Source organism: Cavia porcellus, unplaced genomic scaffold (genome assembly GCF_034190915.1).
Source record: "Cavia porcellus strain 051 isolate PalLab524CR breed Dunkin Hartley unplaced genomic scaffold, mCavPor4.1 scaffold_1, whole genome shotgun sequence".
NCBI classification, from domain to species: domain Eukaryota; kingdom Metazoa; phylum Chordata; class Mammalia; order Rodentia; family Caviidae; genus Cavia; species Cavia porcellus.
The window spans coordinates 136,455,746-136,475,564 of record NW_026947484.1 but is presented as its reverse complement, the minus strand read 5'-3'; the positions used below and the strand labels follow the sequence as shown (position 1 = coordinate 136,475,564).

The 19,819-nt window shown below is 44.3% G+C and overlaps 1 protein-coding gene across 1 annotated transcript; it reads right to left on the bottom strand.

Moving 5' to 3' along the window:
* Mab21l3 (mab-21 like 3) lies at nucleotides 1-19,473 on the bottom strand. The gene is made up of 7 exons (XM_003479023.5): nucleotides 19,052-19,473; nucleotides 18,211-18,457; nucleotides 10,424-10,564; nucleotides 6,403-6,694; nucleotides 4,450-4,628; nucleotides 3,808-4,002; nucleotides 1-1,120 (listed from the first exon to the last, which is right to left on the bottom strand). Exons 2-7 carry the CDS (start codon nucleotides 18,448-18,450, stop codon nucleotides 887-889), a joined length of 1,281 nt encoding a protein of 426 aa, XP_003479071.3. The 5' UTR covers nucleotides 18,451-18,457; nucleotides 19,052-19,473; the 3' UTR covers nucleotides 1-886.
* Nucleotides 19,474-19,819: the final 346 nt, after the last annotated feature.

Here is a 19,819-nt window from a genome sequence, read left to right as displayed (position 1 = left end):
TGTATTCCCAGGGCCTAATGCCTAGACATATTTATTTATCAATGAATGAGGGAAAGAGTAACTGCAGAAATGTATCGAGAGGTGAATGACACCAAAGGCAATCCATGCAGTTCACAATATGAATCCCTTTCCATAGACAGAAGGAAGTCTTATTTGCGACTCACAGCTTGGAAACAAAGAGAGGCCAGAGCTGCACTTTCACTGTGGACTTACACAGCCATCAAGATAACTCCCTCCATACTGAAAGAGCAGTGGAGGAGCACAACACTGAACCACAAAGCCTCTGCTCAGGAGAGTCGGAGGGCAGCAGAGGCGGCACCAGCATGCAGATCATCAGCTGCTACCACCTCATATATGCATAACCCTTGTCCAGTAGCTGTAAGCACCAGCCAGTAGGCCAGCTAGTAGGCTTCCTGTTGTATGATGTCTTTCTTTACAGAGGCCCCTGTACAGTGTAGGAAGCTCCCATCCTGCTCTGCACATTAACACCTCCACTTTACAAAAAGAACCTGTGCACAGCCAGTCAGAGAACATTCCTGGAAAGCACACCACTTTCTGGCCTCCCAGGGACTCTGTGTCCATTTTCTCAACAGATGTCAGAGCCTGTGTAGGGCAGCTAAACTGCTGTCAGTGGTGTGGGAAGCTTGATGAGCACTGTGCACAGGGTTGGTAGTGAGGACGGAATGCTAGCTTGGCTTTTGTGCAAGCTGGTTCCGATGCTTGGGACAGCTTTCCCATTGTGCAGTGCCAGCAGACTGTGGTGATCCCTTCTGCCATGTGCTGTTCCTCTCATGGATAGGTCACTGGGCACCTGGTAGAGGGCCCATCCCAAGAAAACAAGGCCAAGTCAGAATGAAATGGTCAGGACACGCAGGCAGGGTCAGCCTCAGGGCAGGCTGACCTGGGGGTTCTTGAGGAAGAAGGCCAGTTTTTGGGCAAGGGAGTCCAGTTCGCTGGAGTTGGTGGACTGAAGCAAGTTGCTCTTGGGTACGAAGTAGTGCTTGAGGAAATGCTGGCTCACACACTTGTGCAGCTTTCGCACCAGGCGCGGGAAGGCATTCTCAAAATCTTGCCAGTCTTTCAGCTGGGGGTACTTCTCACAAGTCCAGAAGAGCACCATCTGAGGAGGCAAGAGAGGCTGTCAGACAGGGCTCGGGTGATGAGGAGAAGACCTTCAGAAACAAGGGCTGAGTTTGCCTGGCCTTGAAGGAGGGAGAAGGAGTCACCTGGGGAAAGCAGACCCGCCATGAATTCATGATCCCAGCCTCAGCTGCATGCTCATTCTTATTCAGTGGGTCTCCTACACTTGTTTATTGCTTTATTCTCTTACTTTCCTCTGACATTTCCAGTGATCACTACTCTCTTTAAATCTATAATACCCCACTGTAGGCAGGTACCTCCGCCTCCTCCTCTACAGGGAACTCAGAAACCCTCGTTTCCCCAAACCAGACAGGGCACCCTCCTCTCTCCCCACCAGGACTCTGGGCCCTGCTTCGCAGGATCTGTGTCTGACTGGCTGCCCTATTCCTCCATGGTCTTTCAGTCTGTCTCCCTGCTTTCCCAAACCCTCACCTCCCCGCTGCCTTCCCCCTGCCTCTGCAAATCTAGGCCTCCAGAGTCAGTGGTAAAGCCCTAATGTTTGGCATCATTTCCTCTCCTCGTCTTTATGCTGTCTGCATTTGCCACATCACAGTTTCCTACCATTAGCGCTAAAAGCTGCTTTCTTTAAGCCCAATGGCCGCCATGTTTCTTAGACCAAGAGGCTTTTCCAGCCTTTGCTTTACCTGATTTCTCAGCTGATCAGCTTCTCCCATCCATACCCTCCCTCTTGAAAGGCTTTCATTCCTAGTAGCGTGGGTAATTTGCAAATCATGTTCTCCAGCTCAGACTTCCTCTGACCTCTTTAGCTGCAATGCTCGCTTACATGAAAGTTATGTCTGAACGTGTCCAAACTGAACTGACGGCCTTGTGCCACAAACCTGCTCTGCCTCCAGAGTTGCTTATCCAGCCAGATATGCAACATACAGACCTAGAAACATCCTTTTCCCTCACCACCCACACTCAAGCCCTGCCAATCCTCCTGCCCAAGGATTCTCAGACCTTTCTACTCCTTTCTTGCCAGTGATATTCTTCCATGTTGCCACCACAGCTCACCAGCCCTTGGCAGCAGTGTCCACTGGTCACTGAGTATCGCTCAACCTGTCACCATCCATGCTGCAGTCTGCAAGGACTTTTTGGAATATCAAACTTTGGTCCTTCTTGTCTAAGGACTTGCAATTCTCCCACTGTTTGACTTCCCAATTTCTTTTTTCAGGCCTGAGTCCTGGGGTTTGAACCCACCACCTTGATCTGAGCTGCATCCTCAGGCCTTTGTATTTGTTCATTATTTTGAGATAGGGTTTTGCAAAGTTGCCCAGGCTGGGCTCAAACTTGTGATTCTCTCGCCTCAGCTTCTCAGAGTGCTGAAAAATACAATTGTTAATATGACTAGGTCTATGAGGCTTGGTCTCTCTCTTCCTTTCCAACTTCGCAAAAAGGGCACCAAGAAAGACATGGAATCATTTTAGTTGTCCATCAGTAGAGGAATGAATAAATAAAATGTGATACAGATACATTGTGGAATATAATTCATCCATAAAAGAATAAAAGTTGCCATTTGGTGCAAAATGGACGGAACTAAAGGAACTCATGTTAAGTGAAATAAACCAGACCAGCAATACTAATACCATTTGTTCTCTCCTAGTGGAAGCTAAGGAAAATGTTCACTCAAATGACAAATAATGATCACTGGGATTGGGGAAAGCATGGGATGCAGGTGGGGAGGGGGATACAGAAAAGATGGATTTGACCAGTACATGTTACATGCATGTGTGAAAATATCACACTGAGCTCTTTTAATATGTTTAATACATGTCAAAAAATAAAATGCATTTAAAAAGAATGGACACGCAGTGAAGGATAATGTTTCCTTTAAATGTTTCTGGGAACTGGAGATTTGGGTATACCTCTCACCATATATCCAAAAACCACTCAAAGTAGATCAAAAACCTAAGTGTAAGACCTGAAACTATGGAACCACCAAAAGAAAGCAGAGGAAACTGAAGATGTTGGTGTTGGAAAAGATTTTTGAGAAAGACCCAAAAGCACATGTAACCAAAGTAAAAACAGACAAGCATGATTATTTTTGTCAAACTAAGAAACTCCTATGGAGCCACTTTGCTAAGGGCAGCATTCTGACACATGTTAGGGTGACCACAGTTTGTGATGATTTTATGTTTAAAATAGCTACAAGAATTCACAGCTTCCCAAAACATAGTGGTGATAAATGGTTGACGGAAAGGCTATTTGCCCTGACTTGATCATTACACATTGTGTGATATAACAGTGTACCCCATAAATATGTGCACTTATCATGTATTAATTTTTTAAAATTCACTAAATTATCATTTGATATCATATCAAAGAAGAAAGATGAGGAAGAAGAAAGGGAGCTGAATGAGGGGGAGGAGGAGGAGAGGAGGAGGAAGAGGGAGGCTAGAATAAGAAGGAGGAGAGCAGGGAAGCAAAGAACTGAAAAGGGGAATGGGAGGAGCCAGAGGCTACTTTCCTCTAGTCAGGGTGCTGCAGATGCACTCACTGCTCGGGGCCACATATTTCCACATGAGTAGTAGCTAGTGGAATGGCAGTTGTGGGTATTATGGCCCCTTTCTATGTTCATCACATCCTCTCCCATTTCTGAGTAGGTCCACTGAGCCCAGAGAGGCCATGGGTACCACCTATCCACAGCTTCCTGGGGTTGCAGCTCACCTGCAGATGGTGGGAGGTGATAACCGGCCTCTTCCCGGGACACCAGACATCCTCCAACAGCTGCCTCACTGCCTGAAAGCACTGTCTACGGCAGCCGCCATCCTCATCCAACTGCTCCAGCAGCACCTGCTCGGCCTGGGAGAAGCTCAGCTGCCAGTGATAGTTTGAACGGGCCAACAGGCTGAACCCAAAGGACTGGAAGAAGAGAAAAATCCAGAATTTAGAAAATGAGAAGTACAATGCTTGCTGAAGCAGAAAGCTGTTTTCTGACCTGAGGAACCTATGGAGGGTGGCAGTACGCCCTCCATGGGGCCAAAACAGGAGTCTGGGGAAGGCACAAGCCATCTTGGGGTGGACAGCTGGCAGGGGAAAGCTCCAGCCAGCAACAGAGCCCTCACCCACCTCCAGAGCTCCTAACACACAGACTGCAGGACCTGCCCACCAAGTCTCATTCTGCAGGTCCACAGTGGGGCCTAGGGCTCTTCCTTTCCAACAAGTCTGCGGGGGCCCCATGCTTTATGTCCAGAACTGCAGATCCAGTGAACCTTCGGTGCTGCTTCAGAAGCTGAGTGGCAGCAGTACTGAGATGGATAAGCTGTTTGAGTCTCTGCGCTGGGGAGCCAGGGTCCCAGTGGTGAATACCTTGATGCACTCCACTTTCCCTGGGGAAGGCCAGCACTTTGTGCATCGTGGCCACCGGGCTTTCTCAGGCCAGAGAGTAGGAATCTCCACTGTGGGGGCCAGCTCAATTTCCACTTTACAGACTGATGTTTCCACAGCAACCCAGACTGCAGGGCTGTTTGTCAGCATGCACACTTTACCTGAAGGGAGATGACCAGACAGTGAGAAGACAGCCATGGGCTATGGCGATGCAAGCATTCAGAGAAGGAATCTGTCAGCAGTGCCTGTGAGGACCCCTGACTGCTGCAGGGGAAGCTTTCCCACAGTGTCTACAGCACTCAAAGCAGGGCATCTGCAGCCAGATCTCACTGTTAGCCAGTCGGCCTTTGTTAGGGCATTGCTAGAAAACCCCCATTCCCTTAAAATTTTTATGCTACTTAGTTTATTTTATTTCACATATTTGGTACTGGAGATTGAACCCTAACCTTCACATACATCAAGCATGTGCTATACCCCCAAACCAGAACCTTTTTATTTAAATTAATACCTAATTTTCAGAAGGTTCAGCTTCCCTAGTAGTATTAATATCGCTGAAAGACAGTCATTTTGGTGGAATTCTTAAAAGTCCCTCAGATGATATCCCTACCATCCAGTCACTGAGCCACCCCGGTCATAGGTGTATTTATCACCATAAGCTCCTGTAATCGTAAGGTCTTTCGAAGCATGTTATGGTCACTGTTTTAGGGGATCACGTGTGGAAAAAGGCCCTCACTACTTTATCTGCCAACCAGGAAGGTAGAGAAACAGAGAGATAGACAGAGACAGACATACAGAAACAGAAACGTAGAAAGGGAAGAAAGGGAAATGATCCTGACAAAGTTTCCAGCATATACACTAGGCTATCTTCATTTCTAATTTGCTCCCCCTTCTTTCAACACACAGTGTGTTTTGTTTGTTTGCGTTTGTTAGAGATAAGGATGAGTCCTGAATCAGGATCTATTATTTTTCTTTGCCTTGCTCAGGGAAGTAAATGGAAGCTCATTAATTGTGTTAGGTTGCTGAGAAGGAAAACATTACTTTCTTGGCCAGGTGCGAGAAAGGGCTGATTATCTGCATCTCATCAGAGCTGCCCAGACAGGAACTCCAGCATGTCTGGCACTTCAGCATCATTTACTAAATCACCTCACCATGCTGGCGCAGGCTGAATTGCTTGCTTGCACTTTCACTAGTAATAATGCTGCAAACTAAAAGAGGTGAGCAAATAGGAGCAGGCCTGTCTGGTCCCTCGCCTTCCTCTGGAGCTCATTCTGCTCGCTACTGCACATAATGTGCAAGCCACCAGCTAGTTACTTATCCTAGCCTTTTTTTTTTTTTTTTTTTTTTGGTCTTTTTCATTTTTATCGGTACTAGGGATTGAACTCACGACTTATCCTAGTCTTAACATGAGTCTTGGTTTGCTCATCTGTAAAACTGGTGCAAAAATAATTCTTACTCTCTAGGGTTGTTATGCAGATTAAACCATGAAAGTGTTTTCTATGAGAATCTATTATGCATGAGTTATGATTACTATGAAAATTTTCAAATGTGTCCTTTTCTTTAAATACATTGCAAAGGTGATATCTCAGTGGGGTACTGTAGTCAGATGGAGACTGTTGCAGAAGAAATTGCTAATAATATCTAGGGTTTGTGAATAACTTGCTCTTTTAAGCAAGTACATGTAGATCCTGAAAAAGGTGCATAATTCACAGCGTGTTGTGTCTGTGCCAGGACAGTAATCTGCTGAAATCCTTGGGCGTGTTCAATGAGTACAAATTCCCATCTTCTCTTTGTCACTACAGAAGAAAGAGCAACTCCCTACATTGTTCACTGATGTAACAAGTACGTGATCCCTGTCTCAGGAAACATCCCATCAAGGTTTTTAGAGCCAAAGAGGAACAGCACAATGTCCCTTGCACCTTTCCTTGATCAACCCACCTGAGAGGCGGCAGGTTGCAATCGCTTTTTCCACCAGTTGCCGGAATACCTGAAGGACTTTGGCTGGCACAATGTCCCCCTCAATGTTCACATCAGCCTCGTGCCACTGCCAGATGTTCTTCATGAACTGCTCCACCTGCAGCCACTGCTGCAGGCCCTCGGGGGCCCGCAGGGGGTAAGAGAGCCGGGAGCCCTTCAGGTTGTAGTACCGCCAGTGCTGCTCCTTGGCTTCTCTAAAGCCAGCCAGGCCTCTCACTGGCACTGTGACGAGGAACTGAGTAGGGCTCAAAACCTGGGGTCGGGAAAGAGAATGTGTGTGAGCTCATTGACTGGTAGGGAACAGAAGCCCTCTGGGTGCTGACTGGTGAGCCAGGCAGCTCAGGCAACCACTCAACCCTCAGTAATGTGCCCAGGTGGACAGAAAGCTAGGCCTGGGTGTTGCAAGATGATTACATCTTTGCTCTGCCACTAATCCATCGTAATGCTGTGGCAGGCACATTAACTCTCTGAGATTTTGGTTTCCCGGATCCACAAGTGTAAAGGAGTGAAGGAAACCTGAAACTCCAGAGGGGACCTAAGTTCGGGGAAGTAGAAAAGGGAAGAAGGAGAACTGGTCTTCAGCGAGTTTTATGTGTGTGAAGATGGTAATTCTCCTCCATTTGCCCACCTGGCCTTCAGAGCTGCTCACTGAGGTGGACAGATGGAGGACCTGACTAAAGGGATCTGGACATCTCAGGGACAGAGTCAGTAAGCAGAAGAACCAGAATTTGAGCTCACATCTTTCCATAGTTTGTTCAGTGATTATTTTCCTATCCTGGGCTAGTTCTCAATTCAGAATGAATGATCTGGAATGTGTGAAAGTCCTGGAAAAAATAAAGGGTGAGAACAGGTAGGAGAAGAGGTGAATGAAGTTTGCAGAATGCCTTCCTTTCTTTTCATCTGCACTAATGACCCATTGCCAGAATTAATGACTGTTGTAAAATCAAAGGTGAAATGAAAGCCTGTTTGCTTAGACAATGTAGCTACTGAGAAGACTATAAATATAATGGAGAAAAGAAACAGAGTCTACCCACTCTTTTTTCCAAGGAACCAGGTAGGCAGTGGTCAGGGAGAAAAGGGTCAAGTCATCAGTACAAAGGCTAGAACAAGTTAGTCAACACTGCTGAATTGCCAAAGGGAACTTGAACTTTGACTGTGATGCACGGCAACCCACTCAATCCTGCACCTTCCCTGTAGGTCAGATACCTCCACTTCACAAAAAGTTCTGACGTTGGACTTTTCTGACAGTTTGCTCAGGGCTCAGTCATTGATCAATAATGGAGTAAATTCCAAAATCAAGGTGAGTGGTGGTCAATTCAGTAAAGTGTTAACAGTACTAACAGCCATTTCCCATCATTCATATTACTTCCTGACCTTTGTCTCCTGTTGTAATATTATATTTTCATATGAGTAAAAATCCTACAGGAAATTGTACATGTATGCACTCTAGATTTCTCATTGATTTGAATCATCCCAAAACCATTTTCCTGTTATTCTACACTGCAGCTTGTGAAAAAACTGTCTTCCAGGATACTGGTCCCTGGCTTCAAAAGGACTGGAGGCTTCTAACTTAGACCTAAAATGTCCCCCCAAAGTCTTTTATTTGAAGGCAGGGCATGGTTGGGAGGGGTAGGTCACTGGGGTTGTGACCTGTATTGTTTTATCTGGCTCCACCCTTCTTTCTATGCTTTTGCTTTGGAGCTAGCCAACCAAGGAATGAATCCTCTAAAACCATGACCAAAAATAAATCTCTCTTCCTTTAAGTTTCAACTGTTGGATAATTTGTCTTTGTGATGGGAAATTGAGTAATTCAGGAAGTTAGTGCCTGGAATGGGACTAGAACCAGCTGCTGTAACTATATCTGATCATGTAGTTCAGAAGCCATCAAAACTGGTTTGTGGGGAAACTTTGGAAAGGTTTAGAGACACAGAATAGAGAAGCCATAGAATCCTGTAAACAGAGTTCAGTGGGTTATCCTCATGGAAGCTCAGAAGGCTGGGATGTTGACAGGAATGCAGACAAGAATGGTCAGGCTCAGGAAGTTTCAGTTGGAACAACAGCTCTATTGGAAACTGGACTAAAAGCCATGAGTATTGCATTCTGGCAAGGGACTCATCTGCATTTTATCCATATCCTGAGATTTTGCAAAAGACTCAGATTAAGGGCAGGGTACTAATTAATCTTCCAGAAGAAATTTCAATACAGCCCAATATTCAGGCTATGGCATAGGTATTATTGGTTGCTTTTAGCCAGATTTATACTGAGAGACAGAAATAAAAAGCAGAAGTGAACAGTGTGAAAATTATACAACTTGGCCAGATGCACTATAAAGTTGAGACAAAGATGTCTTTGTTTGCTGAAAAGGTATATATAACAGGACAGATATAGCAGGACAACAGGAAAGATGTCTTGTGGGTATCTCAGGAAATCGCCAGATCTCACTCATCCTAGGCTCAAGAATGCAAAAGGTAACACATTTGAAAGACTTAACAGGGCACTCTGCTCATTAAAGGTTACCTAGGGAAGCACTGCCTTGAGTTCAGCCACCCAACTCCTCAGAAGCAGCTGCAACCATGACCCAAGGGGGCCAGTTTTCTGTTCAGACTAACAGCAAACTGTGATATCATCCACATGGTGCTGTTTTTTAAATCATGTAGCATTAAAGAGTTAAGGGGTCATGGAAGCTTCCACCCAGATTTCAGGAGACCCAGAAAGCCAGGTAACAATTTGTGACAGTGTCATATTCCCTACCAGGAGCTCCTGATAGTGCAATGCATAAAGCTGTGAGAATAAAGCAAAAGAGGCATTGGAAACTCCAGGAAGTCAGAGAAACCAGAAATACATGGAATGTCTTGTGAGAAAGGGTACAGGTAGTGAGCAAACCAGCCCAAGGGAAAGTACATATGAACTATAACTGCCAGTGCCACAGGACTGCAGTTGCCAAAGTCTTTTGGAGCTCATATCACACTACAACCTGCCCTGGGTGATGGATGTGGAACTATAGCATTAAATATTTGTCCTGCTGGTTTTTAGTCTTTCTTTGGTCACATTTTTGTGGTGTGTTCCTATTTCTTCCTTTTAGAATGGGAATGTCAACCCTGTGCTATTGTATACTGGAAATGTTTCACTTTCTGTTTGATTTTTTGTAGGATCTAATAACTAAAATTTTATTTTGAGTCTCAGATGAGATTTTGTAGCTGGACTTTTCAGTATTGCTGAAACTATTAAGACCTTGATGACTCAGAAATGAAGTGAATGCATTTTGCATAGTAAGATTGACATGAACCTTTTGAGGGCCAGAGGCAGAATGTTATGGTTTAGCTATGAAAATATCTCTCCAAAGTTCTGTGTTCAGAGGTGGGTCCTGTTTGGAGAGAGCAGGTCACTAGAGACATGATCTAAAAGAGTATATTGTTACTCCTGCCTCTTCTCTTTGTTCTCTGCTTCTTTGGTGTCATGATATGAATAGGCTTTTCTGTTTTGCCTTTCTACCATGCCAATTTTTTTTTTTTTTGAGAGAGACAGGGTATTAGTATCTAGTTCAGGTTGATCTTGAACTCACTAGCCCAGGCTGGCTTCAAACTTACAGTCATCCTCCTGCCTCAGCCTCCTGAGTGCTAGATTACAGGCATGTACCATCAAGTATTCCCATGCCCAATCACCATGTTCTTTCTGCCTCAGAGCTGTCCAATCATGGATTGAACCCATAGGAAACTGGACCAAATAAACTTTTTCTCCTTTAAATTGTGGTATCAAGAATTTGTCCCAAGAACATGAAAATGACTCATACAACCATCTAGAAATGAGAACACTCAAATGAGATAACATCTATGAAACAAGGCTGTAAATGGCAAAGACTAAGAGTACTCACAGGAACATGATGTGTTATTAGTGCTAGAGTACATGTCACATACCAATTTCCACCCACCAAGCATCCTGACCCTCTTGGTGGGCACTTTAGACACAAGTGAGACTTGCTTACCTTTATGTTCCCATTGTATGTGTCAGAATAAGGCACAGCCTGAAATCGTAAGTCTTGATGGCTGATTTCTGTGGTCAGCTGGTGGATAATTTCTTGTACCTCATCCACAGTCTGGGAAATCCACTGGCGCCTCAAATCCACCTGAATATGATAGGATCAGAAAGGTGGTTATTTCCTGTGGTAGCCCTGAGGCACAGGCATAAGTGACGTGACAAGGACACAGTGGTGAATGACCAGACAAGTTCTGAATGATAGTCTCGCCTACATAAGACCCCAGGGGAGATGAATTTGATGCCAACTGAGACAACACTTGTCAGTGCCTCGGGTGTTCTTTCAACAAATGGGTGCATTCTTTCAATATTTGCCAAGTATCAATTATGTAGTAGTCACCAGCCCAGGTGCCGGGACACAACAGTGATCAAGACAATAGCAAACAAGATAGAGATACTTGAACTTTTCTTGACTATATGGGGTGTTTGAGCACAGGTGTGCAAGTAATGTAGTATTAGGTTTGATAATTGCTATGAAGAAAAATAAATTAGGACAAAGAAGTAGTGAATAAAGGGGTTACTATTTTACATGGGGTCCCCAGAGAGAGCTTCTCTTACGAAGAGACATTTGACTGAGGCAGGCATGCAGCTTGAGAAGGCAGATTCCAAGACCTCTAACCAGGAGCAGCACAACAAAGCTTATGGGCTAGAGGGTAGGTCACAGTGGTTGAAGCTGAGAAAGATAAGGAAAAGTGATAAGAGAATAATTTGGGGCACAGATGATCACAAAGGCTCTGCGAGCCATTCTGAGGCCAGAGCAAAACAATAATGCCAGCTCTCCAGGTTGGTAAGTATTAAATGGTTTAGTGTATATAAACACCCAGCCAATTGCTTCTCACGTATATCATCGCTGGGCTATGGTTCCCTTCAGCTCCAGATTCACCCCTCCATCTGCTGCTAGACCAGAGATGGTGAACCTTTTAGAGTTTTCAATAATAACAAACAGCATGTGTGCCATTGGTTCACCACCACTCTGAAGGCTAAGCATGTATTTATGTTTCTTCTGGCTGCAATGAGTCACCAAGAACTGAACAAGAAAATTCCCATGGAAAACTGAACATCAGTAAGATAATTAAAGGAAATAGATGTTTGTGGGAAACAGAAGGGAACTTTTAGGAAACTCTAGGAGGCATCTCAAAATCCTAGTGAAAGAAGAAATGGAAAGAGCCTTCCCATTTTTTTGGAGTGCAGGGGGCTCTTCGTTATATTCCCCAGGAGGCACCTGTGAGCTCTGGGGTCTCCTTCAGGCAGGGGCTGATTTTAAGCAAGATATGGCATAATGAAATGCAATACATTTCAATGAATTTTGCATTTCTTTTGATTTTGGCTTAACAGCTATTTCTACATATTTAGAGTGGTTTGGAGACACCTATAAATTGGTCAAAATAGCCAGAAAAGAAAGTCCAACTGAGAGAGATTTCTGTTTCCTAAATCATCAACCTCTTCAGTCACCTGATACCGTATACTTCCCACCAACGAATAAGCTGTTCCACACATACATAGATCTCATAAGTGAGTGTACATCTACTGATATCTGTGTTACATATCCAATATGGAACTAGTTCATCTATAAATATTTAGCCCCTGCTGTATGCTGGGCACGGTTACATAATGGGTCACAGAAATGAATAAGACAGACATAACCATGCCCTTTCCATGTGGGGCTGACAGATTTTAGTAAAGAATATAGTGTGGGGGGACCATCATGGAGAAGCATGGTGTCCCACTGAGACCAGCAGAGACAGCTGATCTAGTCTGCAGGCTGATAGGAACATATCCCCACACAGGAGACTGTCTCTGAAAATAAGCTAATATCATCCAGATGCCTAATGCTGCAAAGAGCAGAAACATGAGGTGAAGCCCCTGAATTTAAGGAGCTTACAACCTCACTGGATATATACCATACCCATGGAATGATAATTTTCAAAGCATGTGTCTTACCTCACCTCTGATATGGTGATAGTGTCCACACCATCTTCAACACTTTTGCTCTCCTCTAGTAAGCCCTCACTCCTGTACATCCTTTGTTAATGTCCATCTCACTATATTTATCATGGGAGAAGGGAACAACGGTACCCTCCTTGATTGTTTTTAAACTATGGAGGCTGTGTCTCTTCCAGATTGTACTAGCAGAAGAGAGAAGATGATCACGGAGGGGCAAGTCATTCACTCTGCCAAAAATACAGTGGGCTGCTTTTAGAAGCTTATAATTAAAGGCTCTCTTCAGTGTGGGACTTGCCCTACACGTTGTGATTCACCTTCATTTGACCAATTTTTGTACACATCCACTTCCTGCTGGGCTCCGTGGTGCACATCCTGAGAATTGCAGATGAGTTGCCAAAGCAAGACTAATAACCTCGAAGTTAAAATTGCCACAGTCATGTTCTGAGAATGAGTTTGCGCTGTATGCTGTCCATACCCAGAAAAGGAACAATTTTGCTAATTAGTAGCTGGGCAGCTTCCTGGAGGCACTGGATATTGGACTTGAAAAATTAGTAAGAGTTAACTTAGTATCTTGAAAAATTAGTAAGAGTTAACTAGAAAGAAAAAGATATAAGGTTTTTCCAGAAAGAGAACATGGTAGGTATGTAAGCAGGAAGAAAACAACAAAGAGAATCACAATTATTCCTAGGTTATTGTTGGAGCAGGGATTGCCTTGGTAAGGTGGGAGATTAAACAGTGAGAGTTCGTAAAACAAAAGAAGACTTTTCACAGGTGCTCCACAAACATCTAAAGAGCTTTGCCACTAGGAGTAGGATTGCTAATTCTGGCAGATGGGTGGACATTAAGGAGTGGATTAAGGGTGGCTGGGAGATAAGCACAAGAGGACAGAGGTAAGCAGCTCCTCCAAGAAGCTCGACAGTGGAATCAAGCAGAATGAACAAAAACAACAGGGGCACTGACAGGTGTATGTTTGTTTGTGTTCAAAATAACACACAGGTTGAGCATGTTTAAATGCTGAGAGAACAATGCAAGGGGAGGAGGAAAAGGCAGCAGAGGGCAAAACTACTGAGCAGGGATTTCCCAGGTGGAAGAAATCATGCAAATCCTTGAGTCTTGGTGCAGAATTTAACTGATGTGTCAGAAGGAAAGATGGAAAAAGAGTGCAGATGTAGACGCAAGGGTAGGAAATTCTGGTAATTGGAGAGATTTCCTTCCTGTCATTTGTTTGCTTTGTGGAGTGGGGACAAGGTAATGTGGTGAGTAAAATGAGGAGGTAGCAGGTAGGGGACTTCAGGTGACAGACTGTTGAAATAGCTTTGCAAGGAATGAAGGACTAGTCAGGCACACGGGTGGAGGTGGCCAAGTAGAAAGAAGACTCAGCTGCCGTAGGGCTGAGACTGTGGGGTACAAGTGGGCTTAGTGGTGAGATCTTCTCTAGCACCTCCAGGTTCCCTAGCTTCTCCTTCCGCTGCACTATGCTGTGTTGTATGAACATGAGTACTGGAAGTAACGCCTACAATTTATCTTCTTCCTAAATTCAAAAGGTGCCCTTAATTTGGAGTCAAGGCTTATTATGAAATAATGAATGCAAAGTCTCCATCTATTTGGATGTCACCAATCATTCCGGCATTCCACAAGCACACTAGCAATGGACAGAGAGTGCTACCAGGTAAGACCAGGTGGGTGGGGAGGCTGAGACCTGCCCTGGACATATCTATTCCCACAGGAGCTGAAGGGCAGTCTCCTTCCACTAGGTGCAGCCAGTCCTATCCCTGTCCGTCTCTGGCCACAATTCCTGCCTTGGGCTCTGACCGTTACAGGATCACTGAGCAATCAGCAGCCCCAAAGGAGCTTTCTGCCAGGGCCCCAAGCTCCATCCCATGTACCTCTCATCATTCTCACAGTATAAAACCCAACAAAGACCGCCTCCCCCTTCTGTTGCCCTCCCTTGTTCTGACCACAGGCCAGAGAGACAGAGCAAGAAGATTCTATTCTAGGGCGCAGAAAATCAGGGTGTGGGACCAGAGGCAGCTTATAGAGGGATCTTGGTTAAAAGAAGGGGGCTCCTTTACAGACACCTCCAAACCCAGCCCCAGGGCATAATGCCTCTTACACCTCGGGAAGCAAGACACAGGTGCAGCCTGGTGATGAGGCAACCTCATCATCAATTTTATTGCAAAGAAAAGCTCTTAAAGACCAATTTTAAATGGAAAGATAATTTAAGAAGTGAACTCAAGCATATTCAATCCAAACTTGACCTCGGGTGTCTGTTCAAGTTGTACTCTCCTCCTCTGCTGATTAAATCAATGAAGTATGGCATAATTTTCTTTATAAGAGACTGCATTTGCAGATGTGACAGGGAAAAGGCAAAAGTGAATGTTATTAAACTAACCAAGCTCATGAGGCTGGATGTGCTTAGATCATCCCATCCAACCCACTGCTGCACTGACCCAGCAAGTTAGGCCATGTGCCATCCACCCTGCGTGGGCTTTGCTCTGTCTGCTCCACAAATGCATGTCTGCACTTGTGTCCGTATGCCCTCTTTGGTTACCCTCCCTTCTTTCTCCATCACAGCCTCTGGCCTACTGTTGTCCCACAAGTCATGTGTTACTATTAATAGCTTAAGTTCTGGAGTAATTTAGTGTTTCAAATATAAATTATCGGGAATTCAGGATTGTTCCCTGTAACAACACGACTCGGACTCACTCACATTGGAACATGCTTCCTGAGAGAGGTGGAGGGGAGCTGAGCAGAATGCCACGAATATCACACAGGCCTGGGCACACCTGGGGCAGGTGAACAGTGGGAACCCATCCAAGATGAGTTCTGGGAAAGATGGTAGAAACCAGGAAGTTTAAGCAATTTAATTCTAGAATTGCCTTTTAATTCAGTAATCAGAAAAAACAAAAACAAGCAAACAGGAGTGTCACTGTCCTACAGAGACTGATAGTTTAAAGGGATGGGCCACCATCACACCCCTGTATGCTCAGACTAATTTCTTTTTGACTTGAATGCTTGGGCCACTTGGGTATTTGCAGCAGAAGCTGCACAGAAGCAGTACCATGGAGCTGAGGTTACTGTGTCCTGCCTGGGTGCAGGGCACTTGGTCACAGTAGGCTCACTTAAGCCTTTCTGGTACCCTTTATGGCAGCTACGAGGATAGTTCCCATGTTATAATGAGGAAACTGAAGCTCTGAAAGTTTAAATCAAAGGTCAAGATGTGTTGAGATGTTCCAGAACAAGGATTTGCACCCAGACAATGTCATTATGAAGCTTGTATTTGCAACCACTGCCCTGTTCTCCCCAAAGAAAAACAGGAAAGGAAATCACCTCAATTTGGGGATGAGGCTCCTTTGGCCCAGAGGCCCTTTTCTGTACTTCTCTCTCTAAAACCCCATCCATCCTTGTTTTGCTCCTATCTTTGGGGCATTTCTCCCATCAAAGCTAACACCCCTTTTCTCCAGTATTCTTCTGAGTTCTCCACTGCAGCCCTGGATCTGCTGGGTGGTACTGGAAGCATCTGCCTGTTTGCACTGGGAACTTCCTCCTCTTTCCTTGGAGCTAGTGCAAAACTTGCAAGCAAAATAGGGCAATCCTTGCGATAAACACAAGATTTCTCCCTCAGTGAGCAGGCTGCATCTCAGGCCTGGAGCTCTACAAACCACAGAATAGTTTTGGCACCCAACTGTGGGGTCGGTGGTGTCTGCTGAGAGTCACAGGAGTTCAGCAGAGGAAACTGGTCTTTGGAATAAAGAGACTAAAACGAAACCTCAGCAGCTTTACTATGTAGATGTGGAGCTTTGGATGGATTAGTCCATCTCTGTGAGCCTCTTTCCTGTTTTAGAAAAATGGACATAATATGCACATCACATGTTGATTGAAGTAAATGAGATGCCATGCTGCCTCCCCTTCTATACTACTCTGGCCTTACTGTCATGAATCCTGAAGACATTCTAACCACAAGTACAAGGTATTTTTGTGACAGTTTAGGGGAACAAAGATATCCAAAACCCTGCTCTTGCCTCCAGAAACTTAATGTTTAACTCATCAACCAAAGTACTAACAGAAAAAATTTCAGGAGTCAATATATAATAGACTGCCCATGAAATAGTATCAAGCATGCCCAGGAAGGGGGCTCTTTCGAGGCCAAAGACATTTTTGTGCTGGGAGGTCAGAGGAGACTGATCCGGCCTGCAGATCAACAAGTTCGGAACTCCTGGAGGAGAAACGGGGATTAAACAAAAGACATGGGGGAGACAAAAAGAGACGAAGGCAAGTTGATGTTAACCCAATCAAGCCTCCGGTTTATTGAGAAAATAATCACACCTTTTATAGGCTAAGGGCGGGAGCTGGGACAGGAAGAGGTTAAACAGATGAATACAACAGGGTTACCATCACATCCGGATAAGTGACGTAAGCAGAAGAGGATTATGGTTAATGTAGGCAGACGCAGTGCCCATAGGAGAGAGAGAGAGAGACATCTAGGCAACAATGCCTGTCACTCGGCTCCCTACAGGAGACTTTACTGAGAAGTAGAGTCTGAGCTGAGTTTCAAAGATGCATACGAACTAGAAAAGCTCAGTGGAGACCTGGGGCCTAAAACCTGCTCAGGCCAATGTTTTCATGAGAGACTCAGCCCCTACAGGGATGTATGGGAAAGGGGAGGCCTGCAGTGTCTTGCAAATTGGCCAGCACAAGTGCAATCTAACACTCTGTTCCATTTCATGGTTTTTAAGCAACAGATTTGGACGTGTAGTTGCCTGATCTTAATTCCCCCCACCCCCAAAAAGGCAAAATCTGAATTTTTATGTAAAATTTATTTTGCAATGTTTGGAAAATTTTTGGAAAATTTAAAAAATGCTCTGTGGGTCAGCTCAAACATGCACACAGGTTGGACTCCACATGGGAATCACTGTAGAGAACCTTCGCTGTTGGAAATGCCAGGGGAGCAGGAGGCAGAAGGGTAGGGCAGGTAAAACTACTTGAATGCCAGGCTAAAAAATTTTTGACTTTTTTCTTACAGAAATTACAAGGCACATAGGAAGATGTCAGACAACACCCTTTCCAATTAGAGCCCCAAAAAGGAGAAATAAAGGAAACTGCTTTAATTTTTTATCATCATAGGTGCTCCTTACCTATCTCTTTTAGTGGTTTTTCCTAAGAAATACACTTTACTTATCGTTATGACAATGATCTTTACTGAAGACTAGAGCCTACCTCTGAGTTTAGTTGGGTAGTTTAAACATTAACATTGTACCTTAGTAGCTTCATCTCTACATGTAAAGGCTTAAATTAGATGATAGTTAATGCCCATTCAAATTCTAATATTCTAAGAATCTATGGCTCTACACAGAAGAAATTAAATTAGTTCTTTAATTAAAGTATTCTAAAAATAGTGATAAAAAAACTTAGCTTTCGCAGTTTTTGAAAAACTTCATTTTAATTTCTTTTGCTTTTCCTCCATGATCCCAATACTGTTACTATCCTTCCCATTTTATGGAGAAGAAAGCTGAGGCTCATGTGGGTTAACTGACTTGCTCATAGGCATCAAGTTTGAGCAACAGAGCTAGAACTCTCTTTTATAGTTAATATTCACCATGCATCTGGACACCAGAGCCATACAGACAGGAATGAATTACATACAGTTCCTAAATATACTTGTGGGGTTGGTGTTTGGTGCCTGAGCATTTCACATATCATTAGAGGCAGTGAAATCCTTTCTGGATCACAGTTACGGGGCAGAGGATGGAGGGAGAGGAGCGCTGTGTGGAAAAGGCCAGCATTTGTCCTTACCTTGCTTAGCAGGAAATCATCTGTGTCCTCCTCTGTGAGGGATTTCATGGCCTCTCGGTCAAGCCTGAGAAATGCAACAGCTGCACGGGGCTTTTTGCAGTGAAGGACCCTCGTGGGCAGCTTTCGTAGCAGCGTCACTGTCTGGATGAAATTTCTCTGGAACTGTGTAAGTGGGCCGGGAACTCGTCTTTTTACTTCTTCACTCAAGTTCTCATTTCCCAGCTGGAGTGATGAATCCATCTCCTATCTATTGAGAAATTTTTTTTAAAAAAGCTAAAAATGAGAGTTGATGAAACTGAATTTGAACACAACCCATTTTTTTCAGTTTTATTTATTTATTTTGTTCTACTTACTTTTATGGCCAAAAGACAATTTTCTGAATTCTATTTTCCATCTAAATACTTAAGTTCTGTACGAGGCCGAAAGCCCTGTAATTGGTGTTTCCTTTCCTTTTTACCCTCTTTTTTTTTTTTTTTTTTTTTTTTTCTCTTCTTCTTCTTCTTCCAAGACACCATGATATTTTTACCCTCTTTTTATTTCTGGGAACTCAGTATCTTTCTATATCTTTTGTCCTTAGTGTTTTGACAGCAAATACCCCTTGCCCTCCAATCCAGGAAATCCCACAGACGGATTTACCTTTTCTACAATAAACAAATAAGAAATTACCCAACAACCCGTTTGGCACTCATCATGATATCTACAAACAAGGGATCAGGACTTGTCAGTCAGATCAGGGCATAACAGCTGGCATTTGGAAAAGGACGCACACACTCACACACTTGCACGTACATACAAACAGGCACATCACAGACAATAGCAGGGCAGAGATCCTGTAGCTCACCTGCTGCCTTACTGTTGAGAACAATTTCCCTCTTTCTACTTGAAGCTGTGTTGAAAATAAAATCAGTGTAAACACGCTCCTTGAAAGTTGAAGAAACACTCAGATCTGGTTCTGCCAGTAAAACTCATGTTGCACAAAGTTCAGGTGGTAGATTCCTAGTCTGACTTGCTAGGGCTTGTTTTACTACAGAAAAAGAAATCTCGATGGCTTGATTTCTCTGAAGCTGTTAAACATCACAGCCTGGTATCAGATGATCTAAAGAAGTGACAGTCCAGCCGGAGTCCAGCTCACTTCTGAGCAATGCTTGCCTAACCAGCCAGTGTCTTCTCAAACTTACCTCTAAGCCTGCCTCCAAGGACTCAGCAACTCCAGTGCCTCCCCACTGACTTGCTGTGGCTGCACATTTGCATACTTCCTAGACTCTGCCCTATGAAAGCCTAGGCAGAGCTCCCTGGCAGCCGGACGCTCCACCCACCTCTTTAGTTCTGGTTTATAATCCTGTTTCTACAGATCCGTTCTCCTAATCTACAGTCTGATAAGAACCTTGGAAACAGCTTCTTCAATGAGCTTCCAAGTATTCCAAGGCTGCCTTGATTTTCCACCTGCTCCTGTGTGTTCTATTTTTATAAAGTTCCAAATGCTCCCAACTATTTCAGTTCTTATTCCGTTGACTTCTCTCATCACTGATCATCTTGCCAAACTATCATACCAGCTTTTCACAGACGAAACAAGAGCCTCCCTCTCTGAGCCTATCATTGAAAGCCTATC

Excerpts from the sequence above, each read along its gene's own strand:
- Mab21l3 (XM_003479023.5), bottom strand. The coding sequence starts at position 18,450 with ATGGATTCATCACTCCAGCTGGGAAATGAGAACTTGAGTGAAGAAGTA. Across the intron at positions 4,003-4,449 it reads GGAAAGTGGAGTGCATCAAG|TCCTTTGGGTTCAGCCTGTT; the intron begins GTATTCACCACT and ends CTCTTCTTCCAG. Across the intron at positions 1,121-3,807 it reads TCACCTCCCACCATCTGCAG|ATGGTGCTCTTCTGGACTTG; the intron begins GTGAGCTGCAAC and ends TTGCCTCCTCAG.